The sequence below is a fragment of the Orcinus orca genome, chromosome 12 (genome assembly GCF_937001465.1).
Source record: "Orcinus orca chromosome 12, mOrcOrc1.1, whole genome shotgun sequence".
NCBI classification, from domain to species: Eukaryota; Metazoa; Chordata; class Mammalia; order Artiodactyla; family Delphinidae; genus Orcinus; species Orcinus orca.
The window spans coordinates 66,065,798-66,093,201 of record NC_064570.1 but is presented as its reverse complement, the minus strand read 5'-3'; the positions used below and the strand labels follow the sequence as shown (position 1 = coordinate 66,093,201).

Sequence of the window (27,404 nt, the reverse complement as noted above, 5' to 3'; positions counted from 1 at the left end):
GAGAAGGGCAGCGGTTTGTATCTGCAAGTTTCCTAGTCCAAAGACAGAGCTTTCAGGGACTTTCCTGAGGGTCCAGTGGCTAAGGCTCCGTGCTCCCAATGCAGGGGGCCCGGGTTCGATCCCTAGTCAGGGTACTAGATCCCACATGTGTGCCGCAACTAAGAGTTCGCATGCTGCAACTGAGGAGCCCGTGTGCTGCAACGAAGATCCCGCACGCGCAACTAAGACTCAGCACAGCCAAATTAATAAATAAATATGAAAAAAAAAGAAACATAACCCACGGACCCTTCAGACTCAGCCATGCCGGCCCCTGTGAAGCTCAGCAGTTGGCCGGGCAGGGAGCGCAGAGGTAAGCCAAGCGTGATCAAGGCTGGGACCGGGCCGGAAGGTGATTTGAATTCGTGATGGATTATGATGAAGTTTAAAGATTTCCAAGGAGCGAGTCAAATGCTTTTTCTTACATCATATGAACCAAATGCCAGTGAGTTCCATGCAGCTACTTTCCAAGGTAGTGTTTGGGATGTTTGTTTATTCACCACTTAATTCAAATTCTATGAAGTCATTCACTGAGCTAAGTGGGACAGCTTCTGAGAGCCTGCAAGGACCTTTCAGCGTGCACACAGCAAGGAGAGAAAACAATGCCCAGCGCCTGGGGCCCCAGGAGGGGCCTCTGAGCAGAGGCAGAGGCTCCTGGAAGGAGGCCTCAGAAACAATTACAGACCCACAAAGGAAAATGCCACGTGGGGGCTGGCCTGCACGCCCATCAACAGGATGACTGGAGCTGGGTTACTGACAATACGAATTCACGTTTCATAGGAAAAAAAAAAAAGTGTCTCGTTATATCTGAAGGTTTCAGGTACATGAAGAACCAGAATGTTTTAATTATTTGGAAATGCAGATGATGTAGGAACAGAAATCATTTGACACAACTAGAAAGAAAATCAACACTTAGCAAACTCTCACTTAACTGGAACACGAACAATCAAAAGGTCAAACAGCAGACTTTTTGTGTGGCATCTACACACTCTTACTTCAAAGAGTGCCCAGTGCCAAGGAAATAAGTGATTATCGGGGATTTGACCTAAAAAGAAATGTTTAGGTTAGGTTTTACTGCCTTGGTATTGTATTATGATAAATAATTTAAGGGCTTCAGCATTTTAGGGGTTTTTACAGGTAAGAACTGGGGCTCAGAGAGGTTAAGTGACTAGATCAGGATCACAGAGCTAACTGGGGGGCAGGCCAGGGTTTACAGCACAAGGTCCAGGGCGTCTCCAGATGGGGCCCGCAGTCATGGAAGAGCGACTAAATTACATAAATTATGGTTTTCATTTGTAAATATATTTTAATGTAATCTATTTTTTTTGGAAATTAGTAGAAAACATATATGAGGTGACTCTCAAACAGATACAGATAATAAATTAACTGTAAACTCCACCCCCTTCCTAAAACCATTTGGGATAATTGGAAGTTTGTCAGATATTTTCAGAGAATTCTAGAGTTGAAGTAAATACAAAGGCACACTTGCTGCCCCTCAAGAGAAGAAGAGTCTTAAATTTCATGAACGCCAACCAGTTTAAACATAGTCTTTTATATTTATCCTCTCACCTAATGACGGGTTAAGTATCTGCCCATTAATGCAGCTCAGGATCACCAGTCACACCACAGCTGCCATTTCTTGGCCTTCCCACATCACTTGGTACATAAGCATCCCTCCCTCCTCCAGCCCCAATTACATTATCTTCAACTGATTTGTCCTTTTGTTTCTAGTATTAGGATCTTTCTACTTGACAGTGGTGTGAGGAGGAGTAATGGAGCCCTTCACTTGGGTACATAACAAAGAATATTCATGTGAAACTGCCTATGTAGCCCTCACTTTGCCACTTTCCTGCTCTGCAGGGGTAACAGCAGACATTTCTTAACAGGGGACTGGATCTGGTGCCCCCTCTGACTCCCTGTCTATTTTTGTTTTTTTGGGGGGGGTATAGATGGATTTTTTAAAATTGAAGAATAGTTGATTCACAATGTTGCAGGTGAATAGCAAAGTGATTCAGTTATATTTATGAATATATATTGATAGATATATATTGTTTTTCAGAATTTTTTCCATTATAGGTTCAATACAAGATATTGAATCTAGTTCCCTGTGCAAATAACGTTGTCTTAAAGTCTATTTTGACTGGTCTCAATAAAGCTACCCTAGCTTCCTTGTTGTTTATTTTATATACAGTAGTGTGTATGTCTATTTGTTTTTTATGTTGAACTTGAATGTCTTTCTGTGGAGCAGCTGCTTGCCCCACCACATCCTACTTTTTTTTTTTTTTTTTTTTTGCGGTACGCAGGCCTCTCAGTGTTTTGGCCTCTCCCGTTGCGGAGCACAGGCTCCAGACGCTCAGGCTCAGCGGCCATGGCTCACTGGCCCAGCCGCTCCACAGCATGTGGGATCTTCCCAGACCAGGGCATGAACCCGTGTCCCCTGCATCGGCAGGCAGACTCTCAACCACTGTGCCACCAGGGAAGCCCCAATGTCCTACTTCTTATACACAACCTGCTTTACTCATTTATATGAGTTGCCAGGCCTCTGGAGACACTGGATCTGTGACCCCTGAGACTTAATGCTAGTTGTGCCCATTAGCACCTCCCTCAGGGTGACCCGGTCTTTGGTTTCTCCTAGGGGTGCTGTGAAGAGCTGCTCTGTGGATCATGGCACAACTCTGGGTCTCTCTTCACATAGACTATGAATATGAGTTGTACCCCTGAGAGTTGTGCAGTGCACAGCCTGCACAACTGTCAGTGGCAGCCTTGGTGTTGTAGACCGTGCTGGTGCACAGGGAATGATTCTGGCCTTGAACACAAAGCCTAAAGCTGCTCAGTGTTACCCTTAGTCCCACAAAAATGAAGGGGAATCAGGATGATGGAAAAAGAGTAACTGTATAGACAGTTCAAAGTGGTGGCCAATTTAATGGTTTGTCGGCATGAAGCCCATCCTTTGAGTTCTGGCAGCTCAAACCATCCAACTGTATGTCATCTCTGGACAGAACAAGTCCAGCTACTAGTGTCCCCAAAGTACAGAAGTGACTAGATTCCCTGAAGTAATTAAGAAACCTGAGTAGGGTATTTTCAACGATGGTGAGAAAAGCAAGTTTACACTTCTTAGAATCTTACTATATTAACTGTGAAAATGACTGCCTGCTTTTACTCTTCCCCCTGGGCAAGGAAGGTGCTGTGAATACTTTCATTCTTTTACTCTCAAGGGAAATCAAGTGTTCCTTCAACCATTTGAAAGAGAAAAATCATAGCAACAGTCCCAATGATTGAGATCCCACATGTAGGACTGTACTAAACTTTGGGCAAACTACTCAAAACCCGAAGAGTAAGTGAACTAGAAACTAGAAAGGACTGTGAGGCACAGGTGCGGTTCAGATTCTTGCCTCTGAGACGTGAAATGCATCCAATAGAAACTGGCTCTGCCGCAAACCTAACGTGTGGGCGACTTGATCATCAGCCCCCAAGCAGGGATGTGGCACAGGTCCTACCTTCCAGGTCCTCCTCAGCCAACTGTCTCCAAGTCAACAAACCTCCGTTAGCAACTGCACGAACAAACCAAACTACTGTACCTCCTCAGGCAAGCTGACCACCAAGTCATTTCTCGTCTGTCCAACCAGCGCCTGCCAGAAGTATTCACTGCATGCGGCCAGCACAGCTCGGTGGGCCCGGAACTCCTTCCTCTCCACGATCAGAGTCACGTCACAGAGAATATCCTTTTTGCGCTGGTCATTGAGGCCCAGGAGGATGTTGGTGCAGTGGACTGTGGACTCATACACATACATGGGGGAGTCAGGCTTCTCATCCACAGACATGCCGTTCACACCCTGAAAGAAAGCAAGCAAGCCTGGGTCATCACAGCTCCCTGAGTCAGAGAGACACAGTGAGAAAGGATGCTGAGCGCCTGGGAGTCACCGCCCTGAGCCAGGGCGAAAGAAGCAGAACTGTCCATTAGCATCTTACGCGCAGTTAGCACTGTGAGCTCAGAAAACATCTGGAAGGTTGTGTTCTGTGGCTGACTTCTCTCCTTTCCTCTTACTGAGTCCTTTTACCACGTGGAAACAAAGCCAGGTCCTTTAATGGAACACCCAAAACATTCAAAACGCATACCTACTTTAAAACTTGGTAGTTTTAATTTTGTTAGTGGACTGAAAGCGAACTTTCACACATACAGAGTCGCGGTGCAAGTATTAACTGAGCTTTGTGTTAAGAGGAAATGACTCATTCTGAAGTATTGGCAGTGCTGCCTGGATGAAGCACGTGTAAGTTCCTAGGCTGAAATTTGGCTAAGATGCCAAGCAGAGTAAATATCTAATCACAATACGTAATTTAACACGGGAACTAAACGGAATGTGTATGAAGGAGTGGATGTAGCCAGCTATCTATCGCAACTGCCCTCCGCCACTTCAAGACAAAGCATGGCCACCATGATGCCACTGTTGTCATGAAAGGCTCTTGAAAAGAAGTGCAAATGTGCTGCTGTACATCCAGCAGACTGGATGTACATCCTCTTTAAGGAAACACAATATATTGCATCAGGAGTCAAAAAAACAGATGCATTCAATAGTGAAGATTACTTTTACGAAAGCGTTCTTTGCTTTAAAAAGTGTCCATTGATGTATTGATATTTAAAAAAAAATTCTAACTTACACAACAGTTTTCCAGTAATATTTACACTAGTATGAATTCCAATAGTGAGTCTTACTTTCTTTTTGCTTTATTACTGTTTATTTTTTAAAGAGTTTTAACATACAAAAAACTGCATATACTTACACTGTGCAACTTGATATGTTCTGGCACATACATGCAACAGTGAAACCATCATCACAAGTAAGACAATGAACATATCCTTCACCACCAAAAGTCTCTTTATGTCCCTTAACAATCTCTCCCGCGCACCTCTCCATTCATCTATTGATGGATATTTGGGTATTTCCCAGTTTTTGGTTATTACAAATGAAGCTGCTACGGATTAGTGTATAAATCTCTGTATGAACATATGCTTTCACTTGTCTTGTGTAAACACCTAGATATAGAATGGATGGATCATTTGGTATGTGTAAGTCTAACTTTTAAAGAAATGACCCTGTTTTCTAAAGCAGTTGTGACATTTCACATTTTCAATGGCAGTGTATAAGAGTCCGGTTCCTGCCCATCCTTGTCACCACGTGGTATGGTCAATCTTTCTAATTTTGGCCATTCTAATAGGTACACTGTGGAATCTCTTTGTGTTTTCAACTTGCTTTTCTCTAGTGACTGAAGATACTGAGAATCTTTCATGTGCTTATTTGCCATCTATTTATCTTCTCTGGAGAGGCAGATTCTTTGCCCGTTTTATACTGTTTTTTTTTTTCCTTACTATTGAGTTTTGGAAGTTCCTTAATATACTTAATTAAAGTCCTTTATCAGATGTGTGATTTGCAACTGTTTTCTCCAAGTCTGTAGCTTGTCATTTTATTCTCTTAGCAGTGTTTTTCAAAAAGCAGAAAGTCTTCATTTGAGGAAGTCCAGTTGAGCAATTTTTTCTTTAATGGATCATGCTTTTGGTGTCATATCTAAAAAATCTTTGTACAAACCAAGGTCACATCTTTTGTCAGATTTATAACTAGATATAAGTATTTTTAATGCAATTATAAATGGTTTTGTTTTTAACTTAAATTTCTGATTTTTCATTGCTAGCATAGAGAAATATAACTGATTTTTGTATTGATCTTGTATCCTGCAACTTTGCCTAACTTGCTTATTCGTTCCCATAGCCTTTTTTTTTATTTTGGGTGGGGTGGGAGGTGGATTCCACAGATTTTCTATATTGAAGATAATATTGTCTGTAAATGAAGACATTTTACTTCTTTTCCAATCTGGATGATTTCAATGTCTTTTTCTTGCCTTACTGCATTGTCTAGAACCTCCAGTACAATGTTGAGTGTAAATGGTAAGAGCAAACATTCTCCCCTTGTTCCCAGAGTTATGGGGAACATATTGAGCTTTTCACTGTTATTTATGATGGTAACTATTGGTGTTTCATAGAAGCCCCTATCTAGTTGAGGAGGTTTCTTTGTATTCCTATTTTTCTGGGAGGTTTTTTAATTTGTTTTTCAAATCAGGAATGGATGCTGAATTTTGCCAAGTGCTTTTTCTGCATCTATTGAGATAGTCACATAGTTTTTCTTTTTTAGTATGTCAATAATGTAAATAACATTGATTGATTTTTGAATGTTAAACCAACCTTGCATTTCTAGGATAAAATCCACTTGTTCATGATATATTTGCCCTGTTATACATTGCTGGACTCAGTTTGCTAGCATTTTGTTAAGAATTTTTACGTCTATGCTCATGAGGGAGATTAGTCTGTAGTTTTCTTATAGATTTTAAAACTGGTTTTAGTATTAGGGTAAGGCTGGTCTCACAAAATGAGTTTGGAAGGATTTCTTCCTTTTCAATTTTCTAGAAGAGTTTGGGTAGAACTGGTTTCTTTATTTCCTTAAATATTTGGTAGAATTTACCTACGAAGTCTTCTGGGCTGGAGCTGTAACTACAAATTCAGTTTTTAAAACAGTTGTCAAATTTATTGGCGTAAAGTTGTACATAGTATTTCCTTACTTTCCTTTAATATTAGTAGAATCTGTACTGATGTCAACTCTCACATTCCAGATATTGGGAATTTGTGTCATGTCTCTTTTTCTCCTGATCAGTTTGGCTAGAGGTTTATCAATTTTATTTATATTCTTTTTTTTTTTTTTTTTTTTTTTTTTTTTTTTTTTTTTTTTTTTTTTGCGGTACGTGGGCCTCTCACTGTCGTGGCCTCTCCCGTTGCGGAGCACAGGCTCCGGACGCGCTGGCTCAGCGGCCATGGCTTATGGGCCTAGCCGCTCCGCGGCATGTGGGATCTTCCCGGACCGGGGCACGAACCCGTGTCCCCTGCATCGGCAGGCGGACTCTCAACCACTGCGCCACCAGGGAAGCCCTATTTATATTCTTAAAGAACTAGCTTTTGGTTAAATTGATTTTCTTTATTGTTCTGTTTTCTATTATGTTTATTTCTGCTCTCATTGTTATATCCTTTTTAAAAAAATTTATTTAACAAATATTTATTTGTGCTTACTTTGTGCTGGGCACTCACATTACTGAACATTTTGCATTTATTAACTTGTTTATGCCTTTCAACAAATTTGTGAGAGATTTTATTACTATTATTTTTTTTAAAATTCATTTATTTTTGGCTGCATTGGGTCTTTGTTGCTGCGCGTGGGCTTTCTCTAGCTTCAGCCAGTGGGGCCTACTCTTCATTGTGGTGTGCGGGCTTCTCATTGCGGTGGCTTCTCTTGTTGCAGAGCATGGGCTCTAGGCACGTGGGCTTCAGTAGTTGTGGTGCACAGGGTCAGTAGTTGTGGCTTGTGGGCTCTAGAGCACAGGTTCACTAGTTGTGGCATACAGGCTTAGTTGCTTGTGGCATGTGGGATCTTCCCAGACCAGGGCTCGAACCCATGTCCCCTGCATTGGCAGGAGGATTCTTAACCACTGTGCCACCAGGGAAGTCCTGTTATATCCTTTCTTCTGCTTACTTTGGGTTTAATTTGCTCTTCTTTTTCCAATTTCCTAAGGTGGAAGTTGAACTCATTGACCTGAGATCTTTCATCTTTTCTTTTATTAAATAAAGGCTTTAATGCTATACATTTCACTCTAGATATTATTTTAGCAGTGTCTCACAAATTTTGAAATGTTGAGTTTTTATTTTCATTCAGTTCAAAATACTTTCTAATTTCCACTTTGATTTCTTCCTTGATGCATAAATTATTTGGAAAAACATTATTTAGTTTCCAAATATTTGAAGGAGTTTCTAGACATCTATCTGATATTGTTTTCTGATTTAATTTCATTGTGGTCAGAGAATAAACTTTATATGATTTCAATCCTTTTAATTTATGGGGACTTATTTTGTATTCCAGAATATGGTCTGTTGGTAAATATTCCATATGCACTTGAAAAGAATGTATGTTCTATTGTTGGGTGGAGTGTTCTGAAATGTCAGTTACGTCAAGTTATACGATAAGTGTTTTTCAAGTCTTCTGTATCTTTACTATTTTTCTGTCTATAGGTTCTATCAAATACCATATGCTAACACATATATATATATATAGAATCTAAAAAAAAAAAAAAGGTTATGAAGAACCTAGGGGCAGGACAGGAATAAAGACACAGATGTTGAGAATGTACTTCAGGACACAGGGAGGGTGAAGGGTAAGCTGGGACGAAGTGAGAGAGTGGCATGGACTTATATGTACTACCAAATGTAAAATAGATAGCTAGTGGGAAGCAGCCGCATAGCACAGGGAGATCAGCTCAGTGCTTTGTGACCACCTAGAGGGGTGGGATAGGGAGGGTGGGAGGGAGACACAAGAGGGAGGAGATATGGGGATATATGTATATGTATAGCTGATTCACTTTGTTATAAAGCGGAAACTAAGACACCATTGTAAAGCAGTTATACTCCAATAAAGATGTTTAAAAAAAAAAGTATTGGGAAGGGGCACTGAAATCTCGGACTATAATTGTAGATTTGTCTATCAGTTTTTGCTTCATTCACTGAAATCCTGTTATTAAATGCATACATCATTAGCATTTTAATTTTCTCTTGATGTATTTATACCTCTATCACTATGAAATGATCTTTTAATTCTTGGAAATATTCTTTGCTTTGAAATCTACTTTGTCTGATATTCATATTGCCACTCCAGCTCTTTTTTCATTAGGGTTAGCACAGTATACCTTTTTTTCCTCTTATCCTTTTAACCTGTTTGTGTCTTCATATTTAAAGTATGTTTCTTATAGGCAGTTGGGTCCTGCTTTTTTTTTTTTTAACCCAATATGACAATCTCTGACTTTTGATTCTGGTACTTATACCATTTACACTTAATGTGATTATTGATTTGGTTGGGTTTAAATCTGCCATTTGGCTACTTGTTTTGTATTTGTCTCATCTATTCTTTGTTCCATTTCTCCTCATTCTCTGACTCCTTTTGTATTAACTGAGTATTTTTATAATTCAATCTTATCTCCTTCATTGGCATGTTCTTTGGTATTTTACTGGTTGCCTCAGGCTTTATATTTATAATATGATTCTTTAAGTTATCACAGTCTACCTTCAATTGATATTATACTACTTCATGTAGAGTATAAGAATCTTACAATAGTATGCTTCCATTTCTCCCTTCCTGGCCTTTGTGCTATTGTTGTCATATAATTTACTTCTACAAATGTTATAAATGCCATACCACATTGTTATTATTTTTGTTTAAACAGTCAATTATCTTTTAAAGAGATTCAGATAAGAGAAAAAGTTTTATATATATATATATGTATATATATATATGTATATAAATACATTTTCCTTCTGCCTGAAAGACTTCTTTTAATATGGCTTGTGGCTGCCATAATAAAATATCAGAGATTGGGTGGCTTAAACAACAGGAACTTATTTTTTCACAGTTCTGGAGGCTGGAAAGTCCAAGATCAAGGTGCTGGCTGATTTGGTTCCCTGGTGAGGACTCTATTCCTGGCTTGCAGATGGCTACCTTGCCACTGCGCCCCTGCATGGTAAAGAGAGAGAGCTCTGGTCTCTCTTCCTCTTCTTATGAAGACACTGATCTCACTACAGGGGCTCCTTCCTCATGATCTCATATAAACCTAATTGCCTCCCAAAGGCCCCTCCTTCAAATACCGTCACATTAGGGGTTAGGGCTTCATATGACTTTTGGGCAGACATAAACATTCAGTCCATAACAGCTGGTAATGAATTCTTTCAGTGTTTGTTTCTCTTAAGAAGTCTATTGACTTCATTTTTGAAGTTATTTTTGTGGCCTATAGTTTCTACATTGACAGATTTTTTTTTTCCTTTCCGCACTTTGAAAGATGTCATTGCACTGTCTTTTCATGTGCATGGTTTCCAATGAAAAATCTGCCTCATCCTTACTTTGTTTCTCTCTACATAATACATCTTCCCCGCTCTAGCTACTTTTCAGATTTTATCTTTATCACTTGTTTTGAGCAATTTGATTATGATGTGGCTTGGTATAGTTTTTTCATGATTCTTGAGCTTCTTAATGGGTGGGTTTATAGTTTTCATCAAATTTGGAAATATTTTAGCCATTATTTCCTCAAATATTTTTTGCCAAATGTTTTTCCTGTCTCCCCTCCTCTTCTCTTTTGGGGAGCTCAGTTACATATGTATTAGACCACCTGAAATTGTTGCACAGCTCACAAATGCTCTGTACATTTTCTATTTTTGCTAGTCTTTTTTATTTTTCTCTCTGTATTGCATTTTGGACAGTTTCTATTGCTAGGACTTTAAGTTCACTCATCTTTTCTTATGCAATATCTAATCTGCCATTAATTCCTCTCACAGTTAATTTTCAACACACAAATTGTGGCTCTCACCTCTAAAAGTTCAATTTGGGTCTTTTTTGTATCTTTCATGACTCTACTTAAGATATTCAATCATTCCTCTAACTTCTTGAACATTTGGAATACAGTTATAGTAACTATTTCTGTCTGTTAATTCTAACATCTGTATCAGTTCTGGTTCAGTTTCAATGGATTGATAGTTCTCTTTATTCCTGCTTCTGTGCATGCCTGGAAATTTTTGATTGGATGCCAGATATTGTGAATTTTACCTTGTTGGATGCTTGATATTTTTGTGTTCCTATAAATATTATTAAGCTTTGTACTAGGACTCAGTTGAGTTATATGGAAACAGTTCAATCCTTCAGGTTTCACCTTTGAGATCTTTTAAGTGGGAACAGCAACATTTAATCTAGGGCTCCTTATTTCCCACTACTTCTAAGTATTTTACCCAATGCCCTTGAATTATGGGTTTTCTAGTCTGGCTGGTAGGAACAGGTGTTATTCCTGGCCCTCTGTGTGCTCTGAGTACTGCTCCTTCTAATTGTTTTGGATAGCTCTTCCCCCATGTTTTTTTGTAGTCTCCTAACACACATGTGCTAATGAGTACTCTGCAAGACACTGAAGGGGAATCTTCTTCAGATGTCTGGAGTTTTCTCTCTGTTCAGCTCTCCCTTCTCTGCTACCCTGCATTCTGAACTCCAGCCACCATAGTCTCTCCAGACTATCAGCTCTGTCTCCACAACTCAAGAGTCAGCCAGGCCCTCTTTGGTTCCTCCTTCCTGTGCCATGGCCTGGAAACACTCTCAAAACAGTAAGCTGGGCTCAGCTTGTTTTCCTTCTCTTGAGGATCAATGTCTTTTGTTGCTTGGTATCCAAAGTCTTGAAAACCACTGTTTCACATGTTTTATCTATTTTTATAGTTGTTTCAAGTGAGAGGATAAATCTAGTACCTGTTACTCCATCTTGGCTGGAAGCAAAAATCTTGGATTTATTCTTCATATTATAGTTACTGTATACACTTTACAAACACTAATTTATCACACTGCTACCATATAGTATAAATTTTGCTCTACCATAAATGATGGGTTTTAATACCTAATTACAAAAATGTATCTGCCAAGAAGAATTTTCAGTTCTTTGGTATTCTAATAAAAGATAAAATATCTGTGAGCCTTATTAACTGGAATCATTTTTAATGCAATAAGAATAGAGTTATAAATGACACAATTCAGTTATAATGACCATAAGCCATGGGGTAAGATTGAGTTTACATGACTACTATCTATGACTAGTTAATTGTTGTTAAATTCTTTACTATCTAGTAAGAATACAAATCTTTTTCTATTCTGGTTTCTTTTCCATGGAATGTTTTCAGGATTTTCTTATCTCCCATACAGGGTCTCCTGTCTGATTTATTTTCTCCATTCTTAGTTCTCAAATTATTACTCTTTCTCCTAACACATTTAATTTTCTCAGTCTGTGAAAATTTGTTTTGTTTTGTTTTTGAATCACGATAGCTTGCATATAGCTGACAGCACTCAAAACTGGGTGGGACAATTAAGGTTCCAGGATGTAAAAAAAAAAAAAAAAATCATAAAAAGCAGGAGATTTATAAGAGACATCTCATTTTTCCAATCCATTTATGAGTAATTCATATTAATGTACCTACATCAAGACGAGAGGAGCTTGCTATAATGGATACAAAGCCATAAATTCTTTAGTGAAACATGAAATGAAAGAAAATCAAAAGAGAAATGAAGTGAGGTGCAGTGGAAAGAGGAATGAACCAGGGCTCTAGGGCTTTCAGTCCAGCTCTGGCACTGACTGGCTTTGTGGATTTTGGATAAATTGCCTAACTTTCTCTGGACCTGCTTCCATGTTGGTAAAATGAGAAGCCTGGACTAGAAGACTAGCAAAGTTGTTAACAGATCTATAATTGTATGAGTCTAAGTCTATAAAAGAAATACCTACTTGATCACAGAGAATGGGGTACTGTCATTTGAGCTGACAGAAGCTAGCTTTCTTTGACCTTATAAAGACCATTTATGTGCCCTCTTTTCACTGTTTTCTATGGCTTAAAAACTGCCTCTGTAGAGCTGGTTACAGGGAATGGGGTGGACAATATACAGGAAGAAACCAAAGCCTTCTGGAAGAGAAGGAACCAGGACCCCAACCCCTGATCCCACAGGTTTCAAGTTAGGAAGATCTGTCAGGATAGACCATGGTGTCCCTAAGTAAAGAGAAGGGCACAAGTCCCTTGAAGTGAAGTTATCTGTAGGAAATGGGGAATCCAAACCTAGGAGGACATTTTGGCACAATACGTGGAACTGATGCCATTAGCTTCTTCAGTCCTGGATATCTTAGCCCAGAGGTTTGTTCTGGGAACCATGGCTGAGCAAGGGAGTATAAAGTAAAAGAATATGTCACCTGGGAAACCAGTGTGGAGTTCCACTGAGGTCTGAGTGGGGGCTGACTGCTATACAGCAGCACTGGACAATAGTCCAGGCACTAATAGTAGTGAAGCCAAGGCAGTGGGTGGATGCTCAGATTCCAGTTCACAAGTAAGATGGTCTCTTTCTGGCTCTAGGACAGCTGGGAGGCTCAAGGAAAGACTCTATATCCCGCTAATGGGGCAGGTTTGGGAAAATAAAGGACATGTGGCAATATATGCACCCTGAGTTGATGAAGCAGGCTATGATAGTCACACGAACATGGACACTTGCTTTTTGGGCTAAACCTTCCAGAGAGTTTTAGAAGACATTTGAAACATATTAGATCTGTTCATCAAATGGTATAATCTAAAATGTATCATTCCCTCAGTACCCATTTATGATAAATCTCTCCAGAAAGTGGGCATAGAGGGAACATGCCTACATAATAAAGGCCATATATGATGAACCCACGTATTACATCATACTCAACGGTAAAAAGCTGAAAGCATTTCCTCTTAGATCAGGAACAAGACAAGGATGCCCACTCTCACCACTTTTATTATTCAACATAGTTTTGGAAGTCCTAGTCACAGCAATCAGAGAAGAAAAAGAAATAAAAGGAATCCAAATTGGAAAGGAAGAAGCAAAACTGTCACTGTTTGCAGATGGCATGATACTATACATAGAACATCCTAAAGACGCCATCAGAAAACTATTAGGGGTCATCAATGAATATGGTAAAGTTACAACATACAGAAATCTGTTGCATTTCTATACACTAACAATGAAATATCAGAAAGAGAAATTAAAGAAACAATCCCATTTACCATTGCATCAAAAGAATAAATACCTAGGAATAAACCTACCTAAGGAGGTAAAAGACCTATACTGGGAAAACTATAAGACACTGATGAAAGAAATTGAAGATGGCACAAACAGCTAGAAACATATGCTGTGTTCTAGGATTGGAAGAATTTATATTGTTAAAGTGACAATACTACGCAAGGCAATCTACAGATTCAATGCAATCCCTATCAAAATACAAAGGGCATTTTTCACAGAACTACAACAAATAAATTTAAAACTTGTATGGAAACACAAGAGACCCTGAATGGCCAAAACAATCTTGAGATGAAAAACAGAGCTGGAGGAATCAGGCTCCCTAGCTTCAGACTATACTACAATGCTACAGTAATCAAAACAGTATGATGCTGGCACAAAAACAGACACATAGATCAATGGAACAGAATAGAAAGCCCAGAAACAAACCCACACACTTATGGTCAATTATTCTATGACAAAGGAGGCAAGAATATACAATAGAGAAAAGACAGTCTCTTCAATAAGTGGTTCTGGGAAAACTGGACAGTTACATGTAAAAGAATTAAATTAGAACATTTTCTCACATCATATATAAAAATAAACTCAAAATGGATTAGGGATCTAAATGTAAGACTGGAAACCATAAAATTCCTAGAAGAAAACATAGGCAGAACACTCTCTGACATAAACCATAGCAATAGTTTTTTTGGATCTGACTCCTAAAGCAAAGGAAATAAAAGCAAAAATAAACAAATGGGACCTAATTAGACTTAAAAGCTTTTGCACAGCAAAGGATACCATCGACAAAAACGAAAAGACAACCTACAGAATGGGAGAAAACATTTCCAAGTGATGTGACTGACAAGGGGTTAATACCTAAAATATATAAACAGCTCATACAGCTCAATAACAGAAAAACAAACAACCCAATCATGAAGTAGGCAGATCTAAATAGACATTTCTCCAAAGAAGACATACTGATACCCATCAGGCACATGAATAGATGCTCAACATCACTAATTATTAGAGAAATGCAAAATAAAACTACAATGAGGTATCAACTCACACTGGTCAGAATGGCCATCATCAAAAAGTCTACAAATAATATATACTTGAGAGGGTGCAGAGAAAAGGGAACCCTCCTACACTGTTGGTGGGAACATAAATTGGTGCAGCCACTATGGCGAACAGTATGGAGGTTCCTTAAAAACTAAAAATAGACTTACTGTATGGTCCAGTAATCCCATTTCCCAGAGGAAACTCTAATTTGAAAAGATACATGCAATCCAATGTTCATAGCAGCACTATTTACAATAGCCAAGACATGGAAGCAACCTAAATGTCCATCAACAGATGAATGGATAAAGAAGATGCGGTGTGTATACATACACACATACACACACACACACACACACACAATGGAATATTACTCAGCTGTAAAAAGAATGAAATTTTGTTATTTGCAGTACCATGGATGGACTTGCAAGGTATTAGGCTAAGTGAGATAAGTCAGGGAAAGACAAATACTGTATGATATCACTTACATGTGGAATCTAAAACAGTACAACAAACTAGTGAATATAACAATAAGGAAAAAATAATCTATCAATCCCATGAAGCAGCTGTTAGACTTTAATCTGTCTGAGGATTTTCTTGATTTTGTTACCTTATTCCTGGATAATCCTTCCTATGCCATGCCAACCCCACTCTGTGTCTCTTGGCTTTTACATTCTTACTGGAGCTTATCACACCCCTCCCTGTTGGCCCCTCTTCAAGCATAATGGAACTTACTGTCTTCCTTCTTCTTTGAGAATCAGTCAGCCCTTCCCATGCTCCAGTTATCATTAGTGCTCTTCTAGGAACTCTAATTTGTCTGTTTTTGACTAACCAATGCCAACCTGAATTCTGGTTCTCCTATCATTGCATTATGTCCTATTAAGTTTTCCTTTTTTCATTGGCTTTACTAATATCAAAAAAAATTCCCCACCTCCCAATGCAGCAAATCCTGAAATCTGTAGCAGGACCCATGGGATCTAAGAATGAAATACCTTGTAGTGAGTAACAGCCCAGAATAGCATGGAGGAGTCTGACAGCCAGTCTTTACGCTAAGCATTAGACAATGTGTTAAAGTGTGCAGACATTAGCTGAAATCAGATTGTAAGGAAGCTTTCCAAAGGTTCTGATTTGGGTTTTGGCTGGATCTCATTCTTCTTTTTGTAGGCCAAAAAAACCCCAGCTGCACATGTACACACACATATACCCCAATCATCTTATCATATGGTTTGGCAGTAAAAGTTAATTACTATCATTTTATCATAGTACGCTCATCCCCTCAAAAAGCTACACAGACCACAACTCTTATCAGTCAAAGATGTAGTATTACTGAATACAGACTCACTTATTAACTCACTCATTCACTCTTTGTTCATTATTGGGTCATATTCAGAAATTAAAATGTCTAACACTTAGTTCTGAAAGAAAAAGTATAAATCAAAAAGCCAAAAAAAAGAAAAAAAAATCTACACTGGGAAATCTGAAAAGCTGCAATTCACAAAAAAGTAGAATGTTAAGTTTTCCAGACAACCTGTCATGTCTAGAATGTTTCAGAAGAGAAGAAATGAATACGCCTTGGAGGTAATGAAAAAGACCAAATTATAAACCATTTCACTTGAAATTCCAACCACACTTCTCTTAGAAACAGTGCATTAAGTAAACACTTCTGTGACTCAAACACTAAATTATTTACTAATTGCTGAGTATATTTCTGCTCTTATCAAGCATGCTCTTTTTAAAAAATAGTTATTTGCTATGAAACCATAAGGGTTAGTTTTTTATAAAAGAAAGTTATCAAGACCATAGAAATTTGGGGACTTCCCCGGTGGCGCAGTGGTTAAGAATCCGCCTTCCAATGCAGGGGACACAGGTTCGAGCCCTGGTCGGGGAGGATCCTACATGCCGTGGAGCAACTAAGCCCGTGCACCACAACTACTGAGCCGCATGCCACAACTACTGGAGCCCGCGCACCTAGAGCCCGTGCTCCGCCACAAGAGAAGCCACTGCAATGAGAAGCCCGGGCACCGCAACAAAGAGTAGCCCCCGCTCACTGCAACTAGAGAAAGCCCGCGCGTGCAGCAACAAAGACCCAGTGCAGCCAAAAATAAATAAATAAGTAAATAAATTAAAAAAAAAAGACTATGGAAATTTTAGCGTGCACAGTGTCATTAAAATTACGAAGTTATTACTTTTGGCTTCGAAACACTTTTCAATCGCATCAGGACTCAAACTTCTTAAAGTGGAAAGCAATCCAATTTTGGTATTTTCTAATGGAAAACTGCGGTGCCTGTCACTTAATGCCTCTAATGCCTTTAGGTAGCTAAAGTGACGGCCTGACATGGGGCACTAAAACGTTCCATGTTCTTTATTCACTCAAACACTCCATCTGTGTGTGTACTAGTTAGTGGCTAAGGAACTGAAATTTAAGGCTGTTGTTAGGAGGAAGCATTTACAATTGTATCATCAAATCCTTAATAGCTCTGAGTGGTTCTTGTACTTCAATATAAACTTCCATTTTCCTTGACCTTTCAGGAGGAAGTTCAATTTACCGATACAGTTTGTGACAATGGTTTTTACTGCACAGTTGAAAAAAAAAAATTAGGAACTGTCATAATAGGCCCCAGGTTTTTGGATAATTTTTAATGTTGATATTGCTGTTTGACTTATAAACAGACCCAAATAAAAAAGAATCCAAACTTCCAAAATATCCAGTGATAAAATATTAGTGACAACGACTAGCATTTCCATATTTAAAAGTAAACTGTTTGGAGAGGCAGAGTATAATACAGAGGCTGAGTTAGAAGAAATATTAGAATGTTGGTAACAGGTGATATGTAATAATCTAAAGGTAATAAAGAATGAAAGATTTATTGGACTTCCCTGGTGCCGCAGTGGTTAAGAATCCGTCTGCCAATGCAGGGGACACGGGTTCGAGCCCTGGTCAAGGAAGATCCCACATGCAGCAGAGCAACTAAGCCCGTGCGCCACAACTACTGAGCCTGCGCTCTAGAGCCTGTGAGCCACAACTACTGAGCCCACTTGCTGCAACCACTGAAGACGGCGTGCCTAGAGCCCGTGCTCCACAACAAGAGAAGTCACCTCAATGAGAAGCCCGCGCACCGCAACGAAGAGTAGCCCCTGCTCACCGCAACCAGAGAAAGCTGGCACGCAGCAACGAAGACCCAACACAGCCAAAAATAAATTAAAAAAAAAATTTTACTACTTATCCACCAAATTGGAAAGTTAAGCAATATCAAGTGTTTGTGGAGATCAAAGCATCAGGGACTCACACACTGATGGTTGGTTCATATTCTTTGGGAAACTGTTTAGCATTATCTAATGAAGCTGAAGATTGTCACCCATCAATTCCATTCCGAGGTTTCACACAAGCGATGCTCCTGCATATCTGTAGCAGAACTTGGGACAAGAGCGTTCACAGCAGCACTGTTCAACTCCCAGCTGGAAACCACGCAATGTCGGCCGGTAGCACAATGAATAAATACACTGAGGTATATTCATCTATTCATTTAATGGAAGAATACAAAGCAAATTAGAACCGCATGCAACATGGACAAATCTCACAAACCTAAAACTAACGTCGAGGGCTGAGCCAGAGAAGCAAGGCACAAAAGTGCAGCACAATCGGATTCCATGTACATCAAGTTCAAAAATGCGCAAAACTTCAGTATCTATAGATACATACGTAGATGGTGAAACTATAAAGAAAAGACTCAGAGTAGAGGTTCTGGCTGTGAGGAGGGAGTTATTTGTAAGTGGCACTGGGGAGGTCTCGGGGGCGCTGTCACTAAGTTCTATCTCTTGACATTGGTGATACGCAGATGTGTGTCTGCTTTTCATTGAATTATACATTTGCTTATGCACTTTTCTTTTTCTGCATTGTATTTTATCAGTAAAAAATCCCATCTCACTCCAAATTGAAGATTTTAGGACAGGATTTACAACTCAAGTTACCTGGCTCCAGTTCACTGACTTAATTACAAAGGTCCTGGCGTGGACTTTGGGTTTTAAAGGAAAGCACACACCCACATCTTACAACCTACAATTTAAGGTCTGAAGGGTCCTTAAAGATAATCAAATCTAGTTGGACCTTTTAAATAAGGATCTGCAAGAATGGGCAGAGTATAGGGACAAGACCCCTCAGGAGGTGGTGAACATCTGGGCCCAGGCTTCTGTTGCTGAACAAAACTCTTTTCAGAGATCTCATGTTTCATCTTCTCTCCTGTGAAAACCAAATCACTTCAGTGCACTTCCACTTCCTTATCTATAAAATGAGGAAATGGACTAGGTGACCAGCAAGGTATTTCTAGTTCTACTTTCGATGGTTCTGTGAAAGTACAGAAACTTTAGGAAAAACTTGAAACATGAGCTTTTCTAATTACAGTCTTGAGAAGGCTTTTTTTTTTGGAAGTTAGAGACGCTCAAAATAACATAGCTGGCTGGAAGGGAGAAATGCCATCACTTAACTTTTGGTAAAGATGAAGAAGAGAGGAAGACTTGCCCAAAAACAATCTGAACTTTTTCCCCTTAAAAACAAGTCAACCCAAAGGAAGGATGAATCAAGGGCCAATTGGCTCATATCAGTGGAACACAGTGTCCATTGGGACTGAACAATAGTGCAACACCTTGCTCTTTTCCCACCCCGCTCCTCCCAAAGAGGGCTCTGGTGTGCAGGATGGGTTCTCAGAAGCCGTCTTGGATATGTGGTTCTGGAATCGAGCAGGGTGTCCATCACCCCCTCCTGTCCGAGTCTCCACCCAGTGATGTCAGGTGATCCAACACTGTTCAGGGGCCCCAGGGATGCTATGGCTTGGATTTAACCATCACAGAGTACATACACTGTCATCTCAAAAAGCAGATGAAAGAATTACATGCTTTGAAATCATTGGGGGAAAGGGACCCCACATCAGGCTGTCCAAGATACACGATTAGTCAGCGGAGGTTGGAGGATGATGGGGAGGGCGTGTGGGGGAGGGAGGAGGGTGCACAGGGAGGAAGTGTGGGATTAGGGATGGGTAGATTTGGATATGCAGCTTTGCCATGATCTCCCCTGCTCGTCTTGGTTCTTTTGCGGTAACCCCCCAGCTAAGGGTGTAGCCGAAGCCCCCATTTATTCTGCTGGGGTAGTTCCTTGCCCATCCTTGGCAAGTCTTCTGTCTTGTCACTTCCAGTTTGCCTCCGGTACTGCTTCTTTGTATCTGTGTTCTCTGTTTATATTCATTTCTCACACACCAACCTCTGCTTCCTATTAGCATTTGCTTCTTGCCCATTAGGAGTGAGAGGACACAGAGAAGTCATTTCTTTTCTCCATTTTTCTTTATCAGGGCATCTGTGTGAAATGTTCTCTCCTGGTGTTTGTTCCCTTTCAGCCAGAGAAATATGACCCTAGAGCTTCATGATGCTAATGTGAGAAGGAATTATGAACAGCGATTAAGAGGCTAAATGAGGGTGGTGGAACCTATGTACTTCATTAAGGTTCCTTCAGGGAAAATGCAAGAACGGGAAACTGAGAGTTAAGGGTTAATACTAAAAGAATAAAAGATCCATTTGACTCAGAGCAATCTTCAGTCTGCCTGGATTCTATCAGACACCCTTCTCCATGGGGAAATCGTTACAGAGAAATGACATGCAAAGCGCACCATAAAGCATCTGAGTCAAACCAGAGGGAGGATGACTCAACCGATCGTTTTACGTTTTAATAGAAGGCACTGCAGATCTGTACCCAGTGCACGGTTCAACGTGGGGCGTGCATCCCCTCCCCAAAACTTCTCCGTCAGGTGGGAGGGGAGTTCCCAGAACCTGACAGAAATTATTCTGTCTTAGTGAAGAACCAAGTCAAAACTCACAGCAGAGAATCACAGACTAAGAAAAGACAACCGATAGTCAAATGCAGAAAAAAGGGGAGCCTGCAAGCCTGTCTGATTCCAACTTTAGCATTACTGTCAAACCTAAGACTGTCAAAAATTGAACACAGTTAATTACTGGACTTCAAATCTGATTAAGGGGGTGGGGGAAAGAAGAGGGAGAGGGAAAGAGAGGGAGGAGAGAGAGAAAGAGAGAGAATATTTAAGTGTTATAATTTAAAAACATTGCTCCTTGAATTCGTTTCAAAAGATACTGTGTCATTAATTTCAGGAGTTTACTCACCAGGTCAGTGACAATGCTGGGCTTGGGTGTCGATGTGAAGAAGCCATATTAGCAAAGCCATCGTCTTCTGGGCTAGTTACTGCTTGTAGGTGCTAATATGTGTAACTTGCCAAAGGTAGATTCATCTGATCAGGAAGTATGGTGCTAGCTAGAAACTGGATTATCAAATCTAACTCCTTCTCGGGGAGTGGGGGCAGGGGGCCACCTCCAGACGCACTTTTGACAGAAAGGTCTGCCTGTACATAGAGAATAGCTACAGTTATGTGGCTGTTCATCCCTGTGATCTCTAGCAATGGCTGTTCCACCTCCTTTGAGGGTGCGCTGCTTACAGGTGGGAAGGAAAACAGAAGTGAGTTTCTGTGGCTTGGCAGAAATACAGCTTTCACAGAAAAGGTTCTGAATAAAAGGAAACTTGCTTCTTTCATGCACTGGGGTCTTCTGGACAACACGATTCTGTTCTGAAATATCATCTTCTCTGCGGGGTTGCAAGCTGGGATGGATGAAGTTTAGATTGCAAGACGGTTCAGCTGGTAACTAAAACAAAACTCAGCGCCCACGTAGGCAGCGTCCAATCAGGGCGTCAAGGGAGAGGAGTCATCTGGCTCAAGGGTCACTTCGGGAAATGCTCTGGGAAAGGTCTGTGGATTTTCCACTGAAGCCTGGGCACCCTCACTCCTGTTTTTCCCTTTCAAAATGATTAAAACCGTGAAGCTAAGACCATTGCTTGGCAGTCTGTTCAATCCCACATCAGGTAACAAAAGCACATGGACCATCTGTCACCAAGGAGATCAAATGGAGCTGGCATATTAACACACAGGTGAAGTGCTCTCCTGGGAGGATGGGGAAAAGGCAGGAGGTCAACGAAGAGAGATGGGGGAAAAGGATGTGCTTGGAGCCTTCCAAGTCCCTGTCCTGTCCTTGGCAACTTCTCAGGGTGATGAGAAGGATATGCTTCAGATAAAGCAAAGTATATTAAGAAGAGATTATTTTCTAACTCACTGATTGTAAAAAGTGAAATATGCACTGCCATGGAGGAGAAAATACCCTCTTTTCAAATGGTCAGGAAGGGGTATGACCAGGTGGTACCAGGGAATCACCCCAAAGCACCCAGAAGTACCAGGCAGGAACAGACCTCTCAGTACTTTCTTTTCTTTCTTTCTTTTTTGTTTTGGGTTCTGGGTAAGCTCTTTTTTTAAATTTTTGTTTAAATTTTATTATTATTTTTTATTTTTATTTTGGCTGTGCTTCACAGCATGCAGGATCTTAGTTCCCCAACCAGGGATCGAACCCGTGCCCCCTGCATTGGGAGGGCGGAGTCTTAACCACTGGATTGCCAGGGAAGTCCCAAGTTCTTTTTTTTAAATTAAAGCATATTTGATGTATGGTATTATATAAATTACGGGTGTACAATACAGTGCTTCATAATTTTTAAAGGTTATACTCCATTCATAGTATTATAAAATATTGGCTATATTCCCTGTGTTGTATAATATATCCTTGTAGCTTATTTTATACCTAATAGTTTGTACCTACCCTTATATTGCCCCTTCCCTCTCCCCACTGTTAACCACTAGTATGTTCTCTGTATCTGTGAGTCTGCTTCTTTTTTGTTATAGTCACTAGGTTGTTGTATTTTGTAGATTCCACATATAAGTGATAGCAGACAGTATTTGTCTTTCTCTGTTTAGTACTTTCTTGATTCTACAATGTACCTGATTCCTATTTCGCCTTCCATCCCTAGACAGAGGGCCCTCCGTTTGAGTCCCTGCTCTCCCACCTCCTAGCTGGGTACGTTAATTAGTCTCTGTAATCCTTTGTTTTTCCATCTGCAAAATGGCTATGTGAAGACTAAATGAGATGAAGCAATAAAGTATTTAGGATGGTCTTTGTTTTACAGTAAACACCCCACAAATGGAAGCTATGATGATGAAAAGAAAATTAATTTCTTTGTATACTATATAAGATGTGTAATTCTATACATATTGAGAGTCTCTTACATTGAGGCAAACCTGAACTGCTTGAAGAGTGAGGTGTGTCTTTGTTTGCCAGATTCTCCAGCTTAAACCTGGGGAAAGCCCAATTTGCTTGATCTCCATCCACGGCCTGTGAGAAAATGATGGGACAATGTGTGGGATCTGGTGCTTTCTGGTAACTTCAACCACGACACCACTGCAGGCTTCCCTCTCTCACACTGCATGATGACCAAGAAGACCAAATCAGGCAGTAGATATGAGAGCTGTCTGAGAAGTATAAAGTACTCTGTCTGCATCAGGAACTATCCTCACCTCTGTCTGACTACTTCTACACACGATTATATCAAGAATGTCTGCTCTGATGGGCATTTAACCCTAATATATTTCTCTTTCATGCCAAGAGAAAGAGCCTGGCGGATGGGGGGCTTGTACTGATTCTCATCTAACAACGTTTCTGGAAGATTCTATCCCCTTATATTTGCTAGAAGGATGTGCCTTGAATAGTCCGCCTTCTATAACAGGCTTTCCCTGTTTGCTCTCTCTGCTATCTTTTGCATGTTTCATACAAATCAGAACCTTCCTTCATCTTGAGAGACAGCGGGTGTAGCGGTGACCAGCCAGGCTCTGGAGCCAGCCTGCCGGCATCTGCATACTGACCTCAAGCTCTCTGTGAGGATCCCTCATCTGCAATCCAGTTGTCATGAGGAGTAAGTAACCTAAAGCACAGACATGTGAAGCGCCTGGACCAATTCCCAGAGCGTAGTAAGCAGGCACTAAGTACTGTATCAGCAGGGTTCATAGAGGCAGGACCGTGTCATGGTTGAGGACACGGCCTCTATAGCCAGGCTGCCGGGCTTGGAATCCTGACTCTGCCCCTCATTTCTGGCCAAACCTTCAGCAAGACACAACTTTTCTGTGCCTCAGTCTTCTGATTTCTATAAAAAGGGTAAGATAAAGAGCACCTACCCTATAGGGTCATAAGGATTAAAACATTTCACATTTTGGTTTGTTCATTAATTCACTCATTCAGTATGCACTACGTGATCAATAAAATTAGCTCTTCTCTGTCAACAAGCCAACGGCTTCCATTCACTTTTCATTCCCAGACTGATGACGGCTTGTCCTTTTTTTAAAAAAATTATTGATTTACGATGTTTCAGATGTACAGCAAAGTGATTCAGTTATACATATACATACATATATATATATATATATATATACCTATTCTTTTCCTGACTCTTTTCCACCTTAGGTTATTACAAGATACTGAATATAGTTCCCTGTGCTATACAGTAGGTCCTTGTTGTTTACCTATCATATATACTGTAGTGTGTATCTCGCTTGTCCTTTTTTCACATTGGCATCTCCTACTTTCAGTCCCGCCACCATAACTCAGACTTGCCCAGCTGCCACCCTATCGCCTGGAATTACAACAGTTCTTTCATCGTATGGATTTAGGGTAACTGGAGTAAGGCTGGGTATCTGCATTTTACCCCCCAGGGAAGCTGATCCAAGGCAGCCCTACAAACCAGGGAGGTCCACCTGCTACTTCCTAGAGCTGGAGGGCATGCGCAGCTCACGTAAGTTCTTGGCCTCCTTGTATGTAAAAGGAGGATAGGATCTGCCTCCTAGGAGACTGCTTTGAGATGTGAATGTGTTGCCTCACTCCCTGGCGTCCTTCAAGCCTTTGCTCAGATGGCACCTTCTCAGGAAGGCCTTCTTGACCACCCTACTTAAAGCCAACCCCCCACCTCCTGCCTGCGCCTCCGTCCTCCTTCCCCACTTGCTGTTGCTTTTGTTTCTGGCAAGGCCACCTGCAAACCTGCTTCTTCTCAGATCCTCCTATGCTCTCTGGAGCTGTCTGTCTTCTCTGGGCCACCAGGCCGCCTTGCGGATCTATTTATCCACAGGGAACCCCGTCCCTTCTGAGCAATGAGAATGTTAGAGGAAACTAATGGTAGAACCTCCAAGATACACACCAAGAGAAATGGGAAGGTACAGAAGCTATAGGAAAAGGCTAGGCTGACACAGTAAAGGAAACGCTAACATTTGTAGAGTTTCTCAGCAGAAGGGTCTGAAGTGTGTTTTATTTCCAAGCTTTCTGGGCCCAACTATTCACTAACAGTGAAACACATTCTTTGTCTGCTGGTTCTGTACAACATGGGTCCCCACAGAGTATAATTTAGCTCTTCTATCCTGGTAAAAGCATGATGGCTCTGATTCTTTCTCCCTAAGTTCATAGCCTTTAATCTTAAACTGCCAAACAGAGGACCAATTACGCCCTCCCTTTCAGCAGCACGTGGGTCTCCAAACCCTCAAGAGATGATGGGCACACAGGACCCTCAACTGCATCCCCTATGTTTTCAGAGTGTGACTGAGCTAAGAAGGCCATTGCCTGGGCATCAGCTGCTCTGGGCTCATACACAGCTCTGGGGCGCCCGGAACTGAGAGAAGACCATGAGAGGAAGGTTTCTGATGTTCACTCCAACATCAGACAAAGGCCACTGAGCAACTTTCTCCCAGATGCTACAGGAATGCGCCTTAGTACCACTCATAGCAGTCTGATGACAAACTCTTCTTTAATAATTTATAATTTAGAATTAATTGTAAGACACTGGAGCCAACACACCCGACGCTGATAATAAACCATTCATGATCTTTCTGGGAAGGTGGAAATGTATTTGCCCAGCAATCCCCAGGAACAAGCCCCAGTGGATACTTTTCTGATCAGTTTAGAAAAGAATTGATTACAAAATAGCATACGCATTGTCAGACTTCCCTGGTGGCACGGTGGTTAAGAATCCGCCTGCCAATACAGAGGACACGTGTTCGAGCCCTGGTCCGGGAAGATCCCACATGCCACGAGCAGCTAAGCCCGTGTACCACAACTACCGAAGCCCGCGCGCCTAGAGCCCATGATCCACAACAAGAGAAGCCACCGCAATGAGAAGCCTGCGCACCGCAACGAAGAGTGGCCCCCATTCGCCGCAACTAGAGAAAAGCCTGCACGCATCAACGAAGACCCAATGCAGCCAAAGATAAATAAATTAATTAATTAAAAAAAAAAGATCGGGATTAATTCCTTTAAAAAAAAAATACACATTGTAAAGTTCCCTACCACAATGCCTTCAAAATTCTTTGAAAAGGAAAAAGATGTTCACCCGTTAAAAAAAAAAAAACTTGCAAGTTTCTAAAGGAGACACTTGAAAACCAGGAAAAAGAATCACCTTCTTTTTTAAAAAAATCAAATAAAATGGCACAGCAGAAGTTCACATAAAATGCCCAAAGATGTTTCTTTTCAATAGCACTCAGGCTGAGTGAAAGACATTCTTGGTTTCTGAGCTTTGGCTGGTTACCTAGGTTGCAAAGGATACCGAAAGAGACTCACACCGGGAATTCTCACTTAGAACACCAGTCAAGGAAAAGTTCATAATCCTTTCAGATTTTAAAGTCTCTGTGTCTGTGCGGAGGAAAACCATTTAGTAGTTTGGACAACTGGAAAAGATTAGACCAGACTTTGTCTATAAAGATGTGGGTTCTACTCTTCAAAGACAGAGGGAAATGGCTTTTTAGGCTACAGCGCTATTCTTTTTGAAATTGTGGTTATACGAAGTCTGCTGGTTGTTTAATTAGAGTGGAAATTGATACACAGAAAAGCACACCAACTGAATCTAGAGTATTAGCCTGATATTCATAGTCAACATCTGATTACTCAAAATCGACCAGATTTGAAATCTATTAAGGTTTCTTATCTATTAGTATGTGCTCACAGTTATTGCTTTATTTTAAGGAAACATGAAATGCTTAAGGATTAATATAACTATTTCAAAAGATTTTTCATACAGATTGGACTAGACTCTGTGGTCTTTACAGAACGATCATTACTTAGTTAATGAACTCAGCACACTGAACATTTTCCAGCCACCTGAAACTCCCAAGTATTGGGTGAATTTTTTGCCAATTAATTATCAATTACAACATCATAAAACATTAGCACAAAAATAGGAATAATGAAATTTAATTATACATTATTCTTCAAAGTTGCTGCAAATACTATACAAGACTGATTCTGATTAATAATTCATTCAGCAATAAAGTATCAGGAAAGATAATTATGCAGTGCCACAATCCTCACACTGATTTCTATAATTACAGATTATAACAGTGTTAGCAATTTAAAAGGTTAGAGAGCTGTGGTAATTTGCTATGTCATCCTCAGCTATATTAATGTCTCTCTTTGAGCGCCAAAGATAATTGAAAATATAATAATGGACCAAATCAGATGGCTTGCCCATGCTCTCCTCACCAAAACATCTCCAACCTGAGTACATTAGTAAAGTCAAGTCCTTGATAATTAGCCTCTTTCATTATTTAAGTAGTCCCACTACTCATTCGGTTTATAGTTAACTGAAGAGAGAAAATACGTAGGTATATGTGCCAAAATATGCAAACACAGAAACATAAGCTATAGAAAAGATACAACATGGAGACAACTACATTTGGTATATAATTTACA

At 40.3% G+C, this 27,404-nt stretch overlaps 1 protein-coding gene across 2 annotated transcripts in view; it reads right to left on the bottom strand.

Annotated features, from left to right (window-relative positions):
* BACH2 (BTB domain and CNC homolog 2) overlaps positions 1 to 27,404 on the bottom strand; it is a 361,816-nt gene that overhangs the window by 84,980 nt on the left and 249,432 nt on the right. For both annotated transcript variants that reach the window (XM_004264812.3, XM_033418805.2), the window contains one exon: positions 3,615 to 3,869. In XM_004264812.3, coding sequence (XP_004264860.2) covers positions 3,615 to 3,857 — 243 coding nt within the window. In that variant the 5' untranslated portion in view covers positions 3,858 to 3,869. The remainder of the gene's footprint in view (positions 1 to 3,614; positions 3,870 to 27,404) is intronic.